Source organism: Vombatus ursinus, unplaced genomic scaffold, assembly GCF_900497805.2.
Source record: "Vombatus ursinus unplaced genomic scaffold, bare-nosed wombat genome assembly UNPS02014802.1, whole genome shotgun sequence".
Classification (NCBI taxonomy): Eukaryota; Metazoa; Chordata; class Mammalia; order Diprotodontia; family Vombatidae; genus Vombatus; species Vombatus ursinus.
The window spans coordinates 30,302,559-30,324,586 of NW_020954580.1; the positions used below are offsets into that span (position 1 = coordinate 30,302,559).

At 36.4% G+C, this 22,028-nt stretch overlaps 1 protein-coding gene across 1 annotated transcript in view; it reads left to right on the forward strand.

Moving 5' to 3' along the window:
• The window catches only part of VWA8 (von Willebrand factor A domain containing 8), a 399,466-nt gene that overhangs the window by 121,937 nt on the left and 255,501 nt on the right, over positions 1–22,028 (forward strand). Inside the window, exons 13-14 of the mRNA XM_027873608.1 lie at positions 10,730–10,890; positions 12,714–12,827. Of these exons, the coding sequence (XP_027729409.1) occupies positions 10,730–10,890; positions 12,714–12,827 (275 nt within the window). The remainder of the gene's footprint in view (positions 1–10,729; positions 10,891–12,713; positions 12,828–22,028) is intronic.

Consider the following 22,028-nt stretch of genomic DNA (forward strand, 5'->3'; position numbering starts at 1 on the left):
CTCTAAACTTCTGCTTTCAATTTCTCTGTTTTTATTGATAGTACTACCATCATCTTGGTCACCCAGGCTCCAAATCTTGGAGTCATTCTTCATTCTTCCTTCTTTCCCACCCCCCACGTTCAGTCAATTGCCTAATAATATCAATAGTCACTTGGCAATATATTTTTCATCTGTCCCCTCCTGTCCATTATATACTTATGCCTACCCTAATTCAGGTCCTCATTACTGCTCACAGTTATCATAATAGACTCCTAATTAGTTTCCCTGCTCTTAGCTTCTGTCTTCCTCACTTCATTCTTTACACCAACTGCAAAAATAGTCATTCTAATGTGGAAGTCTGGGTCCAGCTTACCTTTTCATTCACAGTTCACTCCATTCCCCTTTGTGTTCTAGTCCAACTGTACTATTTTCAGATTTAGTCTCCATGTAAAGAAAAATTTCCAAACAAGTATAGTAATTAAAAAATGGGAATGAGAGGCATTGGGTTTTCTCTCTTTGGAAACCTTGAGGCAGAGGCTGAAAGGCCATTTGTCAGATTTGTTGTAAAGGGGTGCCTATTCAAGTTTCATCTCTGAGGTCCCTTCTGCTTCTTAGATTTCCAGATTCTGTGATCCATTGACTACTAATCTGACTCACTTTCTCCCAAGTTGGGCATCCACATCTGTTGTAGTCATTGTCTTTCAAAGACTAGGTTAGCTCCTGCATCTTCTGTGGTGTCTTCCCTTATTCCCCTCAACTGAAAGTGAATTCTCTCCCTTCTTAATTTTTAAAAATATCTTTGGTCTGTACCTCTATTCTGCCCGGGATGTGCTGTTAATATATTATAAATACTGTTATTGAATTGAATTATTTTCCTCTATTTGTGGAAACACAAAAATTAATATTTCCTATTTTAATCAGTGAGACTGGACGAAAAACAATGCTTTCTCTCCTTACCTATTGTTTTCCTTGCTTCTTCTAGTATAGCAAGAAAGGCCTAGGAACTTAGCTTTGCTGTTAAAATGCTTGCATCACTTTTGACCAGTTCACTTCCCATTTCAGTGCTTCATGTCTTCATCATTAAAGAGAAGAGGCTGGATTATATGATTATATCTTTTTCTGAGTTTCCTTGGATCTCTAAATTTTGTGATTGTATAACTTTTTGTCTGTTTTTCTTTTGTGACTTCTATTTTTCTCTTTTTCTGCCAGAAATATTTATTAGCTGAGAATTCATTTGTTGTCTGGGTTTGTGACAATCAAATGAGATACTATTTGTAAAGCACTTAGCCCAGTACCTGGTACATAGAAGGTGTTTAATAAATGCTCATTCCCTTCTTTTTCCCTTACCCTCCAATTTGATTGTGTAAAACAAGTGATGACCTATAGGCATTTCAGTCCCTGAAGTAGACTCTTTTGACTCAATTGAAAATGACAGTTTTCAAGAGATTCAGGGAAGGACAGGCGAGATCAGTTCTCTTTTAATCCCCAATAAGGAGTACACAACAGGGACAGGGCTGCTTGGGTGAACTGGGAACTGCTGATCAGCCACATCTGCTCTCTTAAGACTGCTTAATTTCTGTGAGTTTACCGTGAGACCGTAAGAAAAGCTCCTTACCCATCCCTCTGGGCATGCTTAACACATGTTATTTTTCATCCCCACAGAGATTTGGATTTCAGCATTATAATTTGAGGAAATGACACATTTGCAGGACCATAGTTTAATAATCATTTCAGAAATAACTGTATGTATAAGAATATTTAGGGGGCTAAGTAATGGTTGGTTTAATCATGGAAGTGCCAGTTTGTACAGAGAAGGTCATCAATTGTAGTCCTGAGCACATGGGTACTCCTGGTAATAGGCAACTGATTGTGAGTAATTTTGAACCTGTAGAATTTGGGGATTGGGAAATAAATTCCTTCTGATACCTGAAAATTTGAATATATAGAATTCTGAATCCCAGATATATCTTGGAACTATAGCACACCTGAGCCAAACGTAGGTTTATATTCCACCTATGCTCGATGTTGTAGGACAAAAAAGTGCTCAATTTTAAATCAGATGACTGTGTAATTAATTAAACCCCTCCTCTACAACTTGGTAGTTGACCTTGAGAAAGTCAGTTGATCTTTTTTGGTCTCCTTTTCTGATTTTTAAAAGTAAGGCCTTGGACTGGATGAAATCTGATGCCTCTTTAGTTCTAAATCTATGATTGTTACTTTTCTAGTCATTTAATTTTATAGAGGAGAAAAGTAAGATTCAGAGATGTGCCTTGACCAGTGCCACAGAGCTAGTTTGTGGCAGAGCCACCAGTCCAAATCTACTGAATCCCAAAGCGTTGGTGTAACTCTTCATAATTTGTTTATATTAGTCAGTGGCTCAGCTCTGGGAATACAGAGAAAGACCCAGTCCTCAAGGACCTTACTTTATAATGAGGAATATAGCATAAATATACAGTATATATTTAGAGTATTTGAAAGGTAATCTCAGAGAGCAGTATTAGCAGCTGGGGGGATTGGGAAAGGTCTACTGAAGAAAGTAGGGTTTAAGATGAGTCTTAAGGAAATCCAGGAAGTATAGATGAGGGAGGCACAGCACTTCAGGCATGAGTGAACCCATACCAAAGGCTTGAAGACCGGGAATGTCATAGGCAGACTCTGGAGTTTATTGAATTGGGAGGAGGTGACATGATCAGATTAGTGCTTTAGGGAAATTACTTTGGATGATGGATTGGAGTGGGGAAAGCCATGCGGCCGGTTGAAAGACTCTTGAAATAGTCCAGGAGAGGGGCAGCTAGGTGGTGCAGTGGATAGAGCATCGGCCCTGAAGTCAGGAGGACCTGAGTTCAAATCCAGCCTCAGACCAATCACTTGACACTTACTAGCTAGGTGACCCTGGGCAAGTCACTTAACCCCAATTGCCTAAAAAACAAAAACAAAAACCATAACAAACAAACAAAAAACGAAATAGTCCAGGAGAGAGTCAAAGAGGGCCTGAATGAGGTCATGGCTGTGTGAGTGGAGAGAAAGGAGAGATGACGAGTCAAAAAGTATTTATAAATTCCTACTCTTTGCTGTGCACTATGCTAAGTGCTGGGGATGCAAAGAAAGGCAAAAACGTACCCTCAAGGTGCTCACTTTCTAGTGGTTGAGATATCATTAAAATAGCTGTATCTGTATAAGATTTAAATGGTGTAAAGACAATATAATTGTTGAGTAAAGGTGGGACTGAGGGACACTGGGAGGTGGGAATTTGAAGGATAGAAGCTATAAGATTTGGCAACAGATCAGATACATGTAGTGAGTGTGAGTGAGTGACTGAGCAGTCCAGGGTAACCGAGGATGTAGGCCTATGTGACTGGGAGGATAGTAATGCCCTCAGCTGTAATAGGGATATTGGGAATAGAAGAAGATTTGTAGGGGAAAGATAATGAAGTGTGTTTTGGGCTTGTTGAGTTTGAGATGCCTAAAGGACATATAATTAGAGATATCTAAAAAGAGTTGAATTAACCTTAGTTAATTCTACAAGATTAATTACATCCTTTAAAAAATTTTGTAGGAACTACAAGAAAGGAGGTTGTGAAAAGATAAGTTCATTAGAAATGGATTTTATTAAGTAGCATATATGAAGCTAGGGAGAGAACTGAAAAATCTGAGTGTGTTCTGAGCCTGACTTATTTGTGGGTAGGCTTCTGCTTATGTGGTATGATGTAATCTCTGGAAAAGCCTTTGTCCCAAAATATCTTCTCCTAGTCAACTACTCCTAGAACTCTACCAATAGAATACCTTTGGGTTTATTTATTATCCCCTGTTAGATGCCCAGAAAGGGTAAGAACGTTAAGCTATTATCTTCTCTTGACATTGTAGTACAGTTTATTGGATCTTCTTTCTTAGGACAGCTAGCTCTAAGTAGAAAGAAGAGAGACTAGAGTAAGATCTGTAGCATTGAGGTACTATCTAGGGAAAGCAAAGCAGGGGTGGGAGCTTTGTGCAGTGAGGGCACTGTGGTATACCAGCACGTTGATACTGTGGCCTACAGTGTATACCATGGCATTGACTACCAGCAGCATACAGAGCATATGAAAAATTAGCTGGCAAGATGACACAATTCACCTATGTCTTTATTTTTGCCTGAATCTAGTTCTGTGCTAGAGTATTCTTTGACAAATTCAACAAAGATTTACTATATGCCTTCTGTGTGCAGTGCCCTCTGCTAGATTCAGGAATGGATACAGAGTTAAGGTAAGATAGTCATGCCCTCTTGGAAATTATAGTCTAATATGGTGATATGCTATTAGATGTCTTAATAGGGAGATGAAATTATAGTCTAATAGGGAAATGTCCTATTAGATGCCCTAATGGGGAGATGAAAAATAAACACAGGTAAGTGTAATAGGCTGTTATGTAATGAATGCTTTATGGAGGTACGCAGTGCAATATGAGATTTATGGGGCATACTAGGAGTCTATAATAAATGCTTGTTGATTTATTACCAGCAGTGAGGGCAATGGAAACTATTATCTATACTGGGATACTTGACCCCTTTTTTGCCCTTTCTTCTAATAAAGCAACATTATCCGAATGTTTTAATAATAAATCTGATAACATAGAACTCTTGCTTGTTTGTAAACTGATGTGCCACCTATTCATATTCCATTGATAGGATGACAGAAAATCTAGACTGTTTCTTATCTCAAGCTATCTCAATTGCTTTCCCTTGCCTATTTATACCTATGTACCCTTCAATTATTCATAACCTTTGGATCAATTCTGATATTGTATTCAGTGGGAAACTGAGGCCAACATTTGGAATATTAACTTCATAATCAATTTTGAGGAACTTGACTATTCTGTATATTCAATTCTTGTATGAATTTAAAATCAATAAAAATGTTATTATTGATGTGAATAGGAATGCCATTATACAGTGTAGCATCTTTCAAGACCCAGTTTTAATGCCCCTTTCTTTGTAAAGTCTTACCTGACCACTCTAGCCTGAGTCAATATCATCTTTCCCTTAGCTCTTCTAGTATGTCGTGCCTGGGGAAATGAGGAAATACAGTTTCTTATCTATAAAGTGGTGGTGACTATGAATGTAGAATGGGTTATATATACCATAATAGTCAGGTTTTATCTGTGTCAGTTGACTTTGATTAAATGTTTTTCTTTGTAGCCAGGAAAGGTTCAGTGTGTTTGCATAGGGGGGAGAGATCATGAAAGGGGGTGGGGGGTGTTGTAAAAAAAAAAAACCAAACTCCCAAACTCTCCCCTCCAGAATTATATAGGAAGCTCCAGTTAGGCAAAAGAGAGATTATGTGTCTGTGAAAACAGCCCTTCTTTACCAAAGCTGCTCCAAGTCACAGACAATTACAGCTAATCCACTATATGTTGTACTTTATTTATAGATGTACTTGTATTTATATTGTTGAGGTAAGATAATTAATCTTGTTAAATTAAATTTTGAACATATTTTCCAGTAGTACTTAATAAATAACTGTTGACGCGATAGAACATAATCTCTTTCCTCAATGAATCTTTATTCTAAATCTGAAACAATGAACTCATCATAATTTTATGCTTTACTGCTTTATTCATAATCTACTTTGGCCAATTCACTTGGTTGGAGCTTTATTTGGATCAGATAATTCCATCTGCCATGATGTTAACATTGGGAGCCAGAGGAGGTGAAGGAGATCATCTTGTCCTACCTGCCAGTTTTAAAGATGAGAAAATTGAAGTCCAGGGAGATTGTGACTTGCCCAAACTTAAGATTTCTTCCTGAAATCCAGACATCTTATTCAGACATCTTCCTTAACCTGCCAGTTTAATAAATCTATTGAAAAAGGAAAGGCTGTTCTGACATAATTTGTTTTTAGTAAACCCATCCTACTTCCTCTGTTCTTAAATTTCTTCATAAGATTTGCCTGTAATTGCTATCCAGGTCATCAGTCTGTAGTTTGTAGAATCCACTTTCCTGATTTTCAGAAGTAGGACATTTCCCCATAGTCCCATTGCATCTCTGCTGTTTTCTACTTGCTTGAACTTAAAAATAGCCTTTTTTTTTTTAAAAAACTGAAGGATAAAGCAAGGAAGAGTTTAAAAATACTTCTACAATATATGTAAAATGAGATTTTTTTGGGTTGAGATCAAACATAAGTGACACTAAGGAATGCTGGAAAACTGCCATATGTTCTGTTCATTGAGCATGCTTAGAATCTGTAAATAATTGTAGAGTTCTGTTGAGAGTACCTAGAAATTATTAACATTCTCTGTTTACACAACATTCTGCCACTAACAAGTAGCAACATAATTAATCCCTTATTGTATTGTTTATGAATTATATGAGGAAATCTTACTGGAGATAATATTAGTTTAGCCTGAACATTTTCTGTTAAAACTTCCCCATTGCTAAGTTTGATTTATCCAGTGCAATCATTTAAATTTATTTAAAGTAGCCCTCAGAAACCTATAGAATTCCAGTTATTTCCTTTCCAGCCCTATGTGATACAAATTATTTTTCTATATCATAAAATGAAAGCTTACTTTCATCTCAGTTTTAATATTCACTTAAATTTCATGTTTAGTCTGAAAGGTTACATTTTTGTATTGGATTTTCCTTTTTGAAAGACATTTTATTTATTAAACTTGTTGTATTTCTTATTCTTGAGCTTATCCACAACTAAACAATTTTTTGTGGTTTTTTAAGTGATTATTTACATCTTCTAGGTTTTATGGTTATCTCAGAAAAATTCAGTTAGTGTTTTCTGATATGTTTCTCAGTTACAGAATTGTCCACAGCACTGCTGTTTTCTTCTCTTAAAAATAAAATCTTCATTTTATGTAGGGGTTTTCCTTTGGGAAATTGGAGATCAAAATTCTGGAAAGTTACAGTTGTAGTATGAATTAAGGATGTTTTCCAGGGATCTGAAGGTAAGGCTATAGGTCAGACAATGGTGGTAACCCTGAAGGAACTAGATTTCACGTCCTGTTATTTTAAGACTTTTAAGGAAATGCAGAAAGAGGAAATGGTTCAGGCTTTGTGACATCATTGGTGCTATTTTTACTATCTGAGGTTCAAAGACTTTACAATTCAGGGATGAGAAAAACGTATACAAAAATGGAAGCATTAATCTTTGCTTTACAGGGTGGTGTGGATAGGCAGGAAGAAAGTAAGAGAACGTCTGACTATGTATGTAGCTACGTATGTCTGTATACATAATAATCTTTAACGTTTTAAAATTAAATTTAAAATGTTGAAAAATTAATAGCACCATTAATGAAAGAAAAGAAGTTTTATATTAAAAATGTTGCATATGTTAAAACAAGATTATATTAAAGCATTTTCAGAGTACTACAGAATCAGGCTAGATATGGATACTGGAGAATATTATTAGTTTTATTTGGAAGGTAATGTTTACTTGAAAGCTCCACTTTTATTATCAGGTGAAGTTCATAATTTGATGAAGAATAAATTAATTAAGGTTAATGAAGTACAGGTGTTTACTCTGTGAAACATCAATTTTTGTTTGTTTCTGAGCTCCTTAATAGCATAACATGATTTTGTACCCGTTTCACATGAAATAGCATCTTATAACTTGTGTTGTGAAAAGTAGGAATGGCATTATCTTTTTTTACTTCAGAAAAACTAGTCTTCATCTTGGCTAACAACCTGGGATTTTTAACTGTGACAATCAGTGGCTTTTATCATGGGAAACACTCCCTCACCTAACTCTCCCCACTCCCAACCCCAGGGAGATTTTATTTTAATGTGTAGGATGTGATAGAAATGAAGGATGCTTAACTCCTCCATCACCATGGTGAGCAGAGAATTTAGTGGTTGAAATTAAATTGAGATTTATTTCAAGAATACTGTATATTTTCCTTTTTATTGAACCCATGTGGATAAAAAAGACAGTGAAACAGTGTTCTGTGGTTGTGAGATGTGTAGATCTCTCCTTGTTTGGGAACATCAGTTTATCAATTGATGTAGCATCACTTCGGTGTAGATAATGGAGAGAGCAGTAGGTATGGAGTTAGAAGACATGAATTCTTCTGTTAATTGTCAGGGTGGTTATCAGTAAACATTTATTGAGCTTTTACCTATCTGAGTGACTTCTAAGCATTAGTTGTAAGAATAAAGTGCAAAATAATTTAGAATATCTTTATTCTAAATTATGCTACAGAACACTTTTTAAAAGTGCTACAGAGTACTCTATCTTAAAACCATCTTTGCATAGTACATATACTTATTTGCTATGTTTTGGGATGATGATGATTGATGTATATGAATTTTTTAAAAAAGATCTCTGAATGAGAAATTTCTTCTTTTTAAAATGCAATGTTCAAACATTACTTATACTAGCATTTGAGCAATTTCTTTCACCAAAAGTACATGTAGTCATAGATTCCTTATCTTGAGCTAATGGAGAAAAGTGGCAGGCCTAAAATTCTGAGAAATTCCACCTCTTGTCAGGTCCAAGGTAGGGAAAATGCACAAATGTTAAAAATTTCTCAATCCAATTGAAAAACAAGGTTCTGTTGATGTTGACCTTTAAGGTTCTTCCAGGTCTAAATCTATGATTCTTTGATCCTTTTGTTTTTATGCCACAATAATTGTCTAATATCTCACTACTCTCCCTCCATTGAGCACTCTAATGTAATAAAAAGTTACCAAGATATAGATCGCTAATTAGAAATAATTGGAATTTGACTATTAGCATCACTTTTTATTTAAATTATTGTAGCCAGTTAGGCATATTCATGTCTTGGTTCTGCTTATTTCAATATAGAACAATTTACGCAAGTCTTCCCATGTTTTTCTGAATTCCTGATATTTGTAATTTCTTACACTACAGTTATATTCCTTTAGATTCATATGCTCCATTTTGTTCAGCCACTTCCCAATATATGGAAACCCACTTTTTCAGGTGAATTTTTTTTGCTACTGCCGAAAAAAAAATATACTAATCCTTTTTTAAAAAAAATTCTTGTATATGCTTTAACATTTTTAAAGAGATATTTTAAAAATCCCAGCTTTGAGCATAATCTCTATTGTATTTGTGTCCATTCTTTGTTGGATAATACCAAGTGTTATTAGTGTGTGATAAATAGCACTGAGCAGTTAGTACCCAAAAATGTTTTCTTTTGTTTTTACTTAACTCTTTAAGATGAACTTTTTAATGAGTGTTTTATATTCTTGGTTTTTCTGTATTTTCAGTAAAGTGGTAGCATCTGGTAATCAAAAAGTCTTACAAATAGATGCTTAGCAAATGTTGAATTAAATAGAATTTTAAAATAGCATACATTTTAATTTAGAGGTTTGATGCTGGCTTTGTTTCCCTTACTATTTAGTAATGAGCACATAACCTAATATTGAGTAATTCATTCAGTATTCTGTCTTAACGAATACAAGTTTTAGGATTTTTATTATCACTGGCTTCAAAAATGATGATACCATTCTAACATTGTGCACACTTGATGTTCGAGGAAAGAATGAAAAATTAAGAAAATTAATTTATTTGCAAAGGTATGGAAAGTGTCAGCTTGGTTTGTCAATCTGATTGTTCCACAGGATCTTGAGGTGCTAAGAGATTGCCGGACTTGAATGTCATTATTTTTTGAATGCCTTATATTTCAACATAAGCTTTAAAATAATTATTTTTAAAAAAAATTTTTGTAATAGTGAATGAAATGTTTGCTAGAAGTGGAACAGGTTTTTTTGGTAGGTAGTAAGTATGTGCAACAGAGTTAAGACTTTCATTGGCCTTGTGGAACAGAAGAATACATTCATGATTACAAAGTACCACTTGGTTAACATCAATGATACAATTGAAGTGGTTTAGTTAGTATTTGATGTACATGGTACATGATTTGAAACCTAGAATAAATTAAAACTTCAAACTAAAAAAGAAACCGTTGCCTGAACACCAATACATGGGATGTGGGGGTGGGGAGTGGGGTAGATTAAGATGTGGTTTCACACTCTAGCTTCATTGCCTTTGATATGAAAGGCCCACAAATGTGCCTGAGCTATTAATAGCCTGCTTCGGTCTGTTGCATTATTTTAGTGTTAGCACATTGTGTATATGTGTGTCACATTTTCTAATCACATTTAAGTGCCATGCCATGGTGTTCCAATTCCTGTAACTTGTCTGGTGGCTATTCTACTTGGTTTCCTCAAATTTCAAGCCTCTGTCTAACATATTATAACCAGTCATAGTAATGATCGTAACTGTTGACTTCTCTGCAAAGCTCATCAACTGCAGGATGATGCACAGCATTTGATAAGAATCTCTGGGCGTGCTCTGAGTGTGCACAACCTTTAGTGCTTAAAAAGGAAAATTGGCTCATTTTTGTTCCTTCAGAATTTAACATAACATTGAGCTAAATTTAGTTAAGTTATGTGGAAACTACTGCCAAATACATCACCCATATAGAATGAATGAGCATATTCCAAAAGAGAAAAAAAAAAGTCTGTAAAGAAAAATGAGGGACGTGATAAAAGTAGTTTATAAAAATCCCAGTCTTATTAAACTATTGAAGAATAACATTAAAAACTAAAACAAACATATACCCAGGAAAAGACCAAGAAAATGCATTTGGTTAGCTTTTTTACTTTGATAAGAGAAATGAGTTTTCTTTCCATGGGTTCTTTCATTAAGAAAAATAAGAAAATTTCAAATACTTACGATAATTTTCTTAGTTTAACATTCATTCCTATATTTTCTTTTGTGGGTCTGGGGATTATATTTAGGATATGACAGCCCGTGATTTGGTACAGCAAAGATATACTCTTCCCAATGGAGATACTGCTTGGAGGTCTTCTCCACTTGTTACTGCTGCCCTGGAGGGAAAGCTTGTTCTCTTGGATGGCATTCATCGTGTCAATGCTGGTACACTGGCTGTACTGCAAAGGTTAGTATGGGTTACAAAAAATTATGACTAAGAAATTGATGTGAAAGTCTCCCCTTTGCTATTGGGGAAAAAAATACACACAAAAAAAGCTACTGTTTTTTTCATGACTATGCACATAAAATATATGTGTGTATACATACATACATACACACACACACACACACATACACACACAAACGTGTATATCAAGGGGGTATATCTAGGTATATGTGTTAATGATTGCAAATTCAAGCTTTAGATAAAGTTGTCCCCTCTAAGGAAAAAGGATGGAGGTGGGGGAAACGTCTAATTTTGTATCTTAAAGCTGCAAAAGAAAAGAAAACCTCAAAAGTTATTAAATTTGTCATTTTTTTTGCTCCAAGACACAACTTCACTTTACACAGAAACTTTGTGAGGCACAGGTCAAAATTTTGTTCATTTTTCTTGCTTTTTGGAAAAATTGAAAATACAACACCCCCAGAAAAAATTGGAAAACAGTTGTCAGAATTTGTTACAAATAATGACTGATAATGTTATTTTGGAATTCTAAGATAAATTGTGTGTGAAATTGTCTTTTTCTTGTTTTCACCTTAGAAAAGAAACCCTAACTTCCTTCTCTGAGATTGTGTTTTGAGAAGTTAAATCTTATTTTAGAATTTTCATAAGGAAACAACTTCATCTCATATAGTTCAAAGAGAATGATAATAAAATTACTCCCCCCACCCATGTTTCATTTTTGCAACTGTGGAGATAAAGAAGGGGTTGAACTTTGAGTATCTGGAAAATTATATTAACCAGAACACCCTTTCTTTCATGCTGGACCATGCAACGCATTTAGCCAAAACATTTACATGCAGTATTTAAATTGCAAATGTATTATTGTGCTAATTCTGATTCATTTAAAGAATGTATTTGTATTTTTTTAATATTAGAAAAGATAGAAATGGTCATAATATCAGAAGCATTCCCTGTATACCTACTATAGACACGTTACTCAAACAACACCTCCTGCTCAAAAAAAATCCATTCCCCCCCAATCAATAGAAAAATCTGACTTGCTTCCACAGGTGACCTCTTAGAAGTTTTTTTTCTCTCTTACTCCAACTGAGTAATGATGTACTAAAGTAAATAGTAGCCACAGTAGAGGGTCCATGGCCCAGGAAATGTTTGGAATAGCTCTAAAATGGTCAACAGGGACTTTGAAGGAGTCTGTGGTCTAATGGTATCAGAGCAGGATCTGGGGCCAGTGCCTGAAAGAGAATGTTCATGTAGGGTAATGATGCCCACCTTACCAGTTGTGAGGCTGAAGTGAGATCATGTATGTGGAAGCATTATCAAGAGCTATGCAATGGCAACAAAATGCTCCTAATAAGAGCAAAGTGGACTGTCCAGCCCTTTTTTAACAATTACAGCCAACAACTCAGTCTTCATGGTCTGTGTTCTCTAACATTAAAGCCAGCAGAGCAGCCAGCAGTTGCTATAGCAAAGGTGTCAGAAATTATCCTATGTTCTTAGTCCTACTTGCCTAGATTTATTATAGAACTATAATGTTCTATACTGTTTTAGAACTGGGCAGAACTTTAGAGATCATTTCATTCAACCCCTTTCATTGTATACAAGAGAAAATGAAGGGTCCCAGAGGAGACTTACCTACAGTTATATAGTCAGTAAGTGTCAGAGATAAGATTACAACTCTGGTATCCTAACTTCTAGCTGGTACTAAAACCTCCAGATTTTTTTCCAAGGCACGGGCTTTACCCAATATTCCAAACTGTTAACACAGAGATCTGATGGCTAAGAACTCAGTAATTTGATTCTTTCTTCTTCTCCCTTAATGCCAATAGATTAATCCATGATAGAGAACTGACTTTATTTGATGGCTCAAGGCTGCTGAGGGAGGACAGGTATCAGCATTTAAAAGAGGAGCTGAAGCTGTCTGATGAACAACTAAAGAAGAGGTAATTTGGGGGACCCTTTATTTTTTTATTCAAAATGTCAGGGATTCAAACTGACTTTGTGTTTGATTCAGTCTTTTATGAAGATCAATGTCATTTAAATTTTTAAACTTCTATAAAATAATTGCATTTTGTTTGAAATTTTAAACACTGATAAGATCTTTTGATTTTTTTCATATATGAACTATTCTTAAATTTCTTACACAGTAATAGTGTTGAATAATTATGTAGCCTTATATTCATTATGATAACTCATTTATGTTTACATATACTACTCTAAGTGTTATGTAAAGTTTGAAAAATGCTTTATTTACAACAGTCCAATGAGGTAGATAGGTTAACTATTCTTATCCCCATTTTACATCTAAGGAAAATGAGTGTTTTAGAAGTTAATTGCAATTGATCATACAGCTTATAACTAACTGAGATGAAATGTGATTCTAGTTCTCTCAAATACCAGTCCAGGATTATGTCTCTTATGCCATGCTTTCTTTCTCACCAGTAGAATTAATCAATCAACAAGCCTTTATTAAGCACTTTTATGTGCCTAGCAGTGTGCCAGGTGCTAAGCCCCCCCAGCCCCAGCAAAAAAAAAAATCAAAACATCTCTCGCCCCCAAAGAGCTTACATTATAATGGAGGAGACAATATGCTATGTAAGTTGGCATATAAAAGATAAGTACAGAATCGATGGAAAGTAGGCTTAGAGGGACAGGTACTAATAAGTTCAGGAAAGGCATAGAGGCGTAGCTTGGGTTGCTTCATTAAGGAAACACAGATTCTCAGAGTCACAAGTTAGGAAGGGAAAAATATACTAACCATTGCAAAGGCATGGAGACAAGCTACACAATGTTCTTAGAAGAATTGCAAATAGGCCAGTATAGCTAGATTTTTGAGTATGTATTTGGGAATAATGTGTAAAAAAACTAGAAAGTTAGGAAGGGGCCATGCTATAAAGAGTTTAAAATGCCAAACAGAAGAGTTTATAGGTAACAGGTAGCCCTTGGCAGTCATTGAGAAGCCAGGTCAGACATGGTCAGACCTGTGCTTTAGGAGGATCACTTTGGCAATTGTGTGGAAGTTGGATTAGAGGAATGGGAAACTTGAGATGAAGAGTTGAGTTAGAAGGCTGTTGCAGTAACTCATATGAGAAATGATAACATTCTGAACAAAGGCAATAGCAATGTTAGTGGAGAGGAAGTGACATTTCTGAGGAATGTAGTAGAGAAAAAAATTTCAAGACTTTGTGACTGTTAGACATAATGTGAACATGAGAAAAGAATTGAAGATAACACTAAAATTTTGAACTAGGTTAGGGTGGTGCCACAGAAATAGGGAAAGAAGTTTAGAAGAGAGATAGGTAGGTAGAAAGGTAATGAGTTCTGATTTTAATATTTTGAATTTGAGATGCCTATGAAATATCCAGGTTGAAAATTCTAATATACAGTTGACATTGCAGTAGTAGAATCCAATAGGGAGATTGGTATAGAAATGATAATTTAACCCATTGGAGCTGATGAGAGAGTATAGAGAGAAAAGAGAAGAGGGCAGAGAAAAGAGAAGAGGGCATAGAACAGAGCCTTAGAGGATATCCACAGTTAGTGTTCATGATTTGGATGAAGATCCAACAAAGGAGACGGAGGGGCAGTGAAACAAGCAGGAAGACAATAGAAGAGAGATTATCCAGGAGGAGAAGGTAGTCAGTAGTGTTAGATACAACAAGATTAAGAAGGATAAGAATGGCGAAAAGGCCACTACATTTATCAATTAAGAGATCATTGGTTTTTCTGGGGAAACCAATTTCAGTTGAATAATGAAGTCAGAAGCCTGATTGCAAAACATTAGAAGAGAATATGGGGAAGGGAAGCAAAGGTAGCCAGTGTAGATATCTTTTTCAAGGAGTTTTCCTGAGAAAAGGAGGAAAGCTACATAGGACAATAGCTGGAGGGCACGGTAGGGTCTTATGAAGTTTTTTTTTATTTATTTGTCTTTAACAATGATACTTGCATGTGTTTGTAGACAACATGAAAGGAACCAGTAGACAGGAAGAGATCTGAGTTTAGAGAGAGAGTGAGTAATAGTGGATTAAGCTACTGGAAACGATGATGATCAAGGTTATCTGTGGAGAGGTTTACCCTGGTAAGTGACATAGTGGGGGGATGACATCATAGAAATATGAAATGAGGGAAGAAGGATCTCTTGTTGGATTGCCTCAAATTTTGATGAAATATAAGGTGAAGTCCTCAGCTAAGAGAGAAGAGTTGGTGGTAAGGGAAGCATGAAGAAAGAAAGGAAGATTTGGAATAGCTTCTGTGGTGAGTGGAATAGGGAATCAGTTAGAAAGTTATAGTAAGATTGCCTTTCTGCAGTGAGGGGCTTACTGAGATTCACTAAATGAATTTGTAGTTGACTCAGTCAAGGCCGTTTCCTGATTTCCTTCAGTTGTGTTTAGTAGCATGTGTATAGGAGTGAAGATTGATGGTCAGAATATTATGGGGTTGGATTTTGGCAAGAACTGATCAGCAGTAAGACGGGGGAATAAGAAATTTAAGAATAGAGCATGTATAATTGAACTGGTTCACCAGAAGGATGAGGTTGGAAAGGGAAGGAGAATATAAGCAGTTAAGGGTGATGGCCTTGGATAACACTGAGGGAAGAAAGATTGGAGGATATGATGAAGACAAAGAGTACATTTAGGAGGAATAAGGAATATAGAGAGATGGAAATATAAAAAAATCGTATTTGCATAAAGGAAATTTTGAGTTCTCTAACATAGAAGGTAGAAACTTGTAGGTGTTGGCAGAATCAGGAGAGTGACTATTCCTTTGTGTAGCAGAAGTGGAGTGAGGGAATAAGTCTACATACAGAGTTCAGAAGATTGAGGAACTGGGAGGTTAGCATGTGTGAGGGAACATTAATATGTGTGTTGAAATCCCCTAGAATGAGGGCATGAGTTAGGAGTGGAGATGAAGACTGTCAGCTGGCACAGAACTCATCGACAAAGGAGGGAGAACATCCTGGGGATTGGTAGGTAGCAGCTTACAGAATTTGGTTTGGGTATTCAATTTGTATGTCCTGAAACTTGAGGTAGGAGAGATTGCTGAATGCCTTAGTTCCCTCAAGCCATCCTTGAGCAGGCCAAATTGTGGAATTCTTGGTGTATATAGACCTAGGGAGGAAGTGGGAAATAGTGTGACTTTATATCACTTTATTAATATTCTTGATATCATGACTAGATTGATTGTTAACTTCTTGAAGAAGCCAACTAGAAGACATTCTATTTTTTGGCTTCCTATGCTCTACCTAATACCCCAGTTACTTGATTAACTTTCATGAATTGTTCATACGTGAATCACATCATTAACTGTTCATTGGCTTCTCAAACTCAGCATTTCCCAGCATTATTTCCTCTTCTAAAACCACTCCTTGAAACTTTGCTAGTCTTGATAATAACATAGCCTTCCTTCTAGTCACCCTGGTTTGTACATTCAGAGCAGTCCTTGAGTCCTCTCTCCCAAACCCCTTCCCCAACATTAAATCACTTGTCAAGTCTTACTGAATGTCTCTTGCATCCATCTGCCTTCCACTCTTCACAATACCACTGCCCTGATTCAGGCCTCCTAACTTCTCCTCTGAGATATTGTAATAGCCATTTAATTGGTCTTCCTTTTGCCTGTATCTCTTCTCTCTAAGCTATCCTCCACACAGCTACCAAGTTAATGATCTTAAAACACAAGCCTGACTTTGTAATGTCCCTGCTTAGAAATCTTCAGGGATTCACAGTTGCCAGTAGTATAAAATACATATCCTTCAGTCTGACTTCTGCAATCTGGCTTCTGCCTCATTTTCCAGAACTTTTCTCTTACTCCTCTTATAACAAATTCTATGTATATGTTACTGGCCTACTGATTGCTCAGCACTCCACATTCCACCTCCTGTATCCAAAATCTTTGCATGGCTGGTCTCCCCTTGGGGAATGTTCTTCCTTCTTACTTATGCTTTGTAGAATACCTAGTTTCCTTCAAGGCTTGGTTCAGGTTCTACCTTCTCTGTGAAGACTTTTCCCTCTATTATTAGTGCTAATTTACATTCACCCATCTATTTATGTGTCGTAATGTTCCCTCCACCTAGAAGAATATAAGTTGAACACAGAGACTATTCACCATTTTATGTTTGTATCTCTAACACTCAGCACAATGTACATAGTTTGTGCTTATTAAAAACTTAAATTAGGAATTGAATTAAATGAAATTAATATCCAGCACTCTATACTTGCTAAGCAACAGTAGGGATATGTGCCAGCTCCTGTTAGGAAGAGGGGAAGGATGTAATTCTTAAAGATATCCTGGGAGGAATTAAATGTGAGAATGTTTTACTTCACATCCTTCTTTTGTGAATGAGTGAAAAAATTATTTTTAATGATCACAAATAGTTTTATAGATGGAAGCACCTGCAGGAACACCTCCAAGAATCATAGTGCAAGTTTGTGTTACATGTGATTCAGATTGTAGCCAGCAGTATTTATCTTATACCCCTCATTTTGTCTTTTCAAAGATAGCTGTTTTTAATATCAGATATTTCCCGTGTAAATACAAAAGCTCAATTCTGTTTACTCCTAGAGATCTTTCTAGTAGTTAGAGATAAATCTTTCATACTTATTTTTTGTAATATGTCTCTTTGTGCATATCTGTCTTGAATAACTACGGAGTTATTTGTAGTTATCAGTCAATCAACAAGTATTTACTAAGCACCTACTATGTGCCAAACACTATGCTAAGCACTGAGTATACAAGTACAAGGAGTGAGACAATCCCTGTTCCAAAAGATCTCACATGCTAAGGGGGAAGATAATGGGTACATATAAAATACAGACAGCATAAATATAAAGTGAATAAATGCAAACATAAAAATATACATACATACATATACTTTTCCCACCCAGCTGCAAGCCTTTGGGCTTTTCCATCATGCCCCTAAGAACCTCAACATCAGGCACCTTGGCATCCTGTACAATCATATCAGTTTTGGTACTCATACATCATCAGTACCCTCTATCTCCCTGATTTGCAGAGTGAAGCAAAGAGCCCCTCCCCAAAACCTCCAGTCATGGAGGGTGCCCAGGCCAAACATTTCTTCTTTTCCCACTCAGGTGCAGGCACCAGTCAGTCATAACTACCTTCTACTGTCTGGTCCTGCTTTAGCTTTCTTTTGTGTGTTGAGGGCAGGGACCACCTTTCTTTTTCATGTTTGTATCTTCAGTGCTTAGCACAGTGCTTAGCACATAGTAGAAGATGTGAACTTAAGTCTTCCTGCCATTAGGCTGCTATTATCCATAGTACCTTCTAATCTGCCTCAAAGAGAGGATTGATCTAGATGTCCTTCAGGGTTCCATCTAGCTCTCAAATGTCCTATCAGATACTTCAATACCAGCCTGCTGGTTCATCTCACTGCTTCAAGTCTTTTCTGCTCTAGTCCTTCCTCTATTTAGCTGCCAAAGTAATTTTCCTAAAGTATAAGTGCATGAACATACAGGTACAAGTGCATGCCACCACCCTCCCTACCCATTCACTAACATCCAGTGGCTCCTTATTACCTCCAAGACCAAACATAAAAATCTTCTGTATGTCTTTTAAAGCTCTTAACAGCCTGGCCCCTTGCTACCTTTATGTTTATGTTCTCTGTCATCCAGCTGTACTGGCCATTTTGCTTTTCCTTACACATGACACTGCATTCTGCTTATTCTTTTTCTTTGGCTGTCTCCCATGGCTGAAATTCTCCCCCTCCTTTTCCCTGTCACTTGTCTTCTTTGACTTCTTTCAAGACTCAGCTTGAGTCTCACCTTCTGCAGAGGCCTTTCCTGGTCTCCCTGCCCTACCCCCCACTACATGGGCCTTCCCCTCTGAGATCACTACCTATTTGCAGTATGTATGTGTGTGTATCTCTTATTTGTAAGTAGTTGTTTGCATTTTGCCTCTCTCATTAGAATGCAGTCTTGTGGTTTTTGTCTTTTTTTATATAATCAGCACTTAGCAGAGCTCTTGGTACATTCATTGCAAGCATTCAATATATGTTTATTAATTATTCTAATAATCATACCAAATATATGGGACCTTAAGGTTTGCAAATCATTTTGCATATAAAAATTTCATTTAGTTTCCTTATGTATAAAATGGGGATAATAGCATCTACCTCACAGCTTTGTTATAAGGATTAAATGAGAAATGTGTGTTTATACACACACATCTTCGCAAATCTTAAAGCAAAATATAAATGTTAGATATTTCTATTATTGTAGTAAGTGACTAACGCAGGATTCAAACTGATATCGCATCTGACACTCTCTCCACTGTACCACCCGGATGGCTTCATAGGAAGTTCCCGCAATTGTTTCTCTAAACCCAGTGGTCTCCAAATTCCAGGCATCTGTTCATCCCATTGTTGTTGAGACCACATCCCCATTCCTTTCAAACAATCCTCATACGATACGGTTTCAGTTACTTTCCCCACCCATTTACGGATGTTGTTTTTCATATCTAACTGTCCCCTTGGTTTCTGTAGTCCGTGGTCTATGGTAGCCTGTGGTCTGCTTAGGTCCTGCCCAAGCTTATTTTGTTCAGAGGTTCTTCATGCCTGAAACCCCGTAGGGATATTCCCTCTTCCTCTTGCTAGTAAACCTGAGCTTAGTCTCCTTTAACCTATTTCCTCCTCCAGTGAGAGCTGAAAAACCAGAGGCGTCCACTGAGGGGTTCTTAAGGCATGGCAGTGTACATAGACCTCTCCCACCACACAACTTAACTACAAATCAAAGTGAAGGGAAGCCTCGTGAGACTCAAGCAGTGCAGGAGCGGCTCCCTAATAAAATGGCTGCCAGGGGCAATATGTGTTTGGAAAAACAAACATCACTTAGTAACTAGGGTTTAGGTGATGTACAGTGTAAGTCAAACAGGTAAATGTACTCTGAAGGAGATGTTTTTGATTTAATAATAATACACGCAGAGTGGTGTAGTCGTTGAGAGCTGACCTTGGAGTCGAGAAAACATGAATGAATGAAGCAAGAAGGCACACACTTATTAAACATTTACTATGTGCAAAGCGCTGCTCTAAGCAATGGAATACAAATGAAAAAGTAAGGCACTCTCCTCTCTCATGGACCTCACCTTTTCTAATGGGAGAGACAGCATATCTGGAAGGCTTCAGCTGCAGGTCAATGGAAAGATCCTATGGTCTTTAGAGTCTCCTATGGTCCTTGAGGTTCAGTGACAAAACAGATGTTAATGCCTCTTCCTTATGTCATTTCCATTGATAAAAGCCTATCAGTTTTGAAGTTGGGTTCAAGTTCTATTTCTGACACACTCTATGACCATGAACGAATGGTTCTTGTCTTTTCCTTTCAGTGCCCCAGTCAACTCTCTAAGGCCATGATTTGCAGATAAATAATAACAATTATTGTAATAAACATTATGATAAAAATTGTTTATTTTTTTGAATGAAGACCTGCTTTCTTCCCCTCAATATGTGGCTCACAGGGATCTGTTTCTATTTGAATTCTATTTGAGATAACTAATATTTAGAGAAATTAAAATTCAAATATCTCTGAGGTACCACCCCACCTCACACTCATCCTTTTTTCTTCCCCATTGAGAAAGAAAAATAAAAGCCCTGTTATCTTAATATTTATAGTCAAATGAAACAAATTCTCACATTGACTATTAAAAAGAATATCTCAACCTGTGTTCTTGGTCCATCACCTCTTTATCAGAGGTGAGTATCATGTTTTATCATGAGTTCTCTAGAATTGTGATCAGTCATTATGTCTTTCAGAATTCCCAAGGCTTTCAGAATTGTTTGTCTTTACAGTAAGGTCGTTAGTGTTTAAATTGTTGACCTCCTTCTGTTCACTTCACTCTGTATACTTAGTTTTTGCCAAACTGCTTTACATTTTTCCCATCAGTTTTTGTTGATAGTGAGTTCTTGCCACAATAACCGGAAACTTTGGGTTTGTCACATACTAGGCTACAATGGTCATTTGCTTCCATGTATCATATACCTAATTTATTCCACTAACCATTTATTTCTTAATCAATACCAATTTTTTTTGATAATTACTCCTTTGCAGTTCAGTTTGAGATCTGGTGCTGCCAGGCCTCCTTCCTTCCCACTTTTTAGAAAATTAATTCACTTGAGATTCTTGATCTTTTGTTCTTCCAGATGAATTTTGTTATTATTTCAGATGAATTGTTGAACTGTATTAGTATAAGGAGTTTCCTTTCCATTCCACTAAGGCAGCTAGTGATACAATGAGAACACTGGGCCTAGAGTCAGGAAGACCTGAGTTCAAATGTGACCTCAAACGCTTTTTAGTTGTGTGACTATGGGCAAGTCACTTGCTCTCTGTTTGCCTCAGTTTCCTCAACTGTTAAATGGGGATAATAATAGCACCTACCTTGTACCTTTTTTTCCTCTTCCCTCCGTTTATCTCCTGTCCCCTCCTGAATGTGAAGATCCGTACTCAACTAAAAGAAAATACATATAATATACACATGTGTTACATGTATATATATGATATATATCCCCACATGTGTAAGTATGTGTCTGTATAGACACACATACGTGTATAACAGGTGTGGACTAGAATATAGGATGAGTGGCTTAGTGACTTAACTATTGCTTAATTAAGTGGTAGTTGTAGGGGAAGAGGAAAGGCTATAGCTTAAAGAGTAAATCATCTTGTTCCACAAGTTTAAGAATGCTTAGGCATGTTTGTGTATGCAAAATACAGAATAGGCCAGAGACTATAGCAGGAATATGATAGCTCCATTATATTTATACTTTGTTTTATAGCATATGTAAGGATTTTTGGAATTTCAGGCATTATAAGTGGAATGCATGTTATTCATGATTTTTAAAAAGTTTTTGAAGTAGATCAGGCATACATGTGATACTGCATCACAGATAACAGTTGAACTACAGATTTCATTGCATGAAATTGGTACATATTCATTGGCCATAATACCAAATGCTTAAGAGCCAAGGTATATTTGTTTATTTTGTGATAAAATACAATGTGAAAATTTTAATTGACATTGCTTCAAGGGTAGTTTTGGATATAATAAAATTGGTTGCTATTTTCTAATCTCCTTATGTGTGTGTGTATATGTGTATACATTGTGACAGTCTCTATGAAATATATACATATATGTGTATT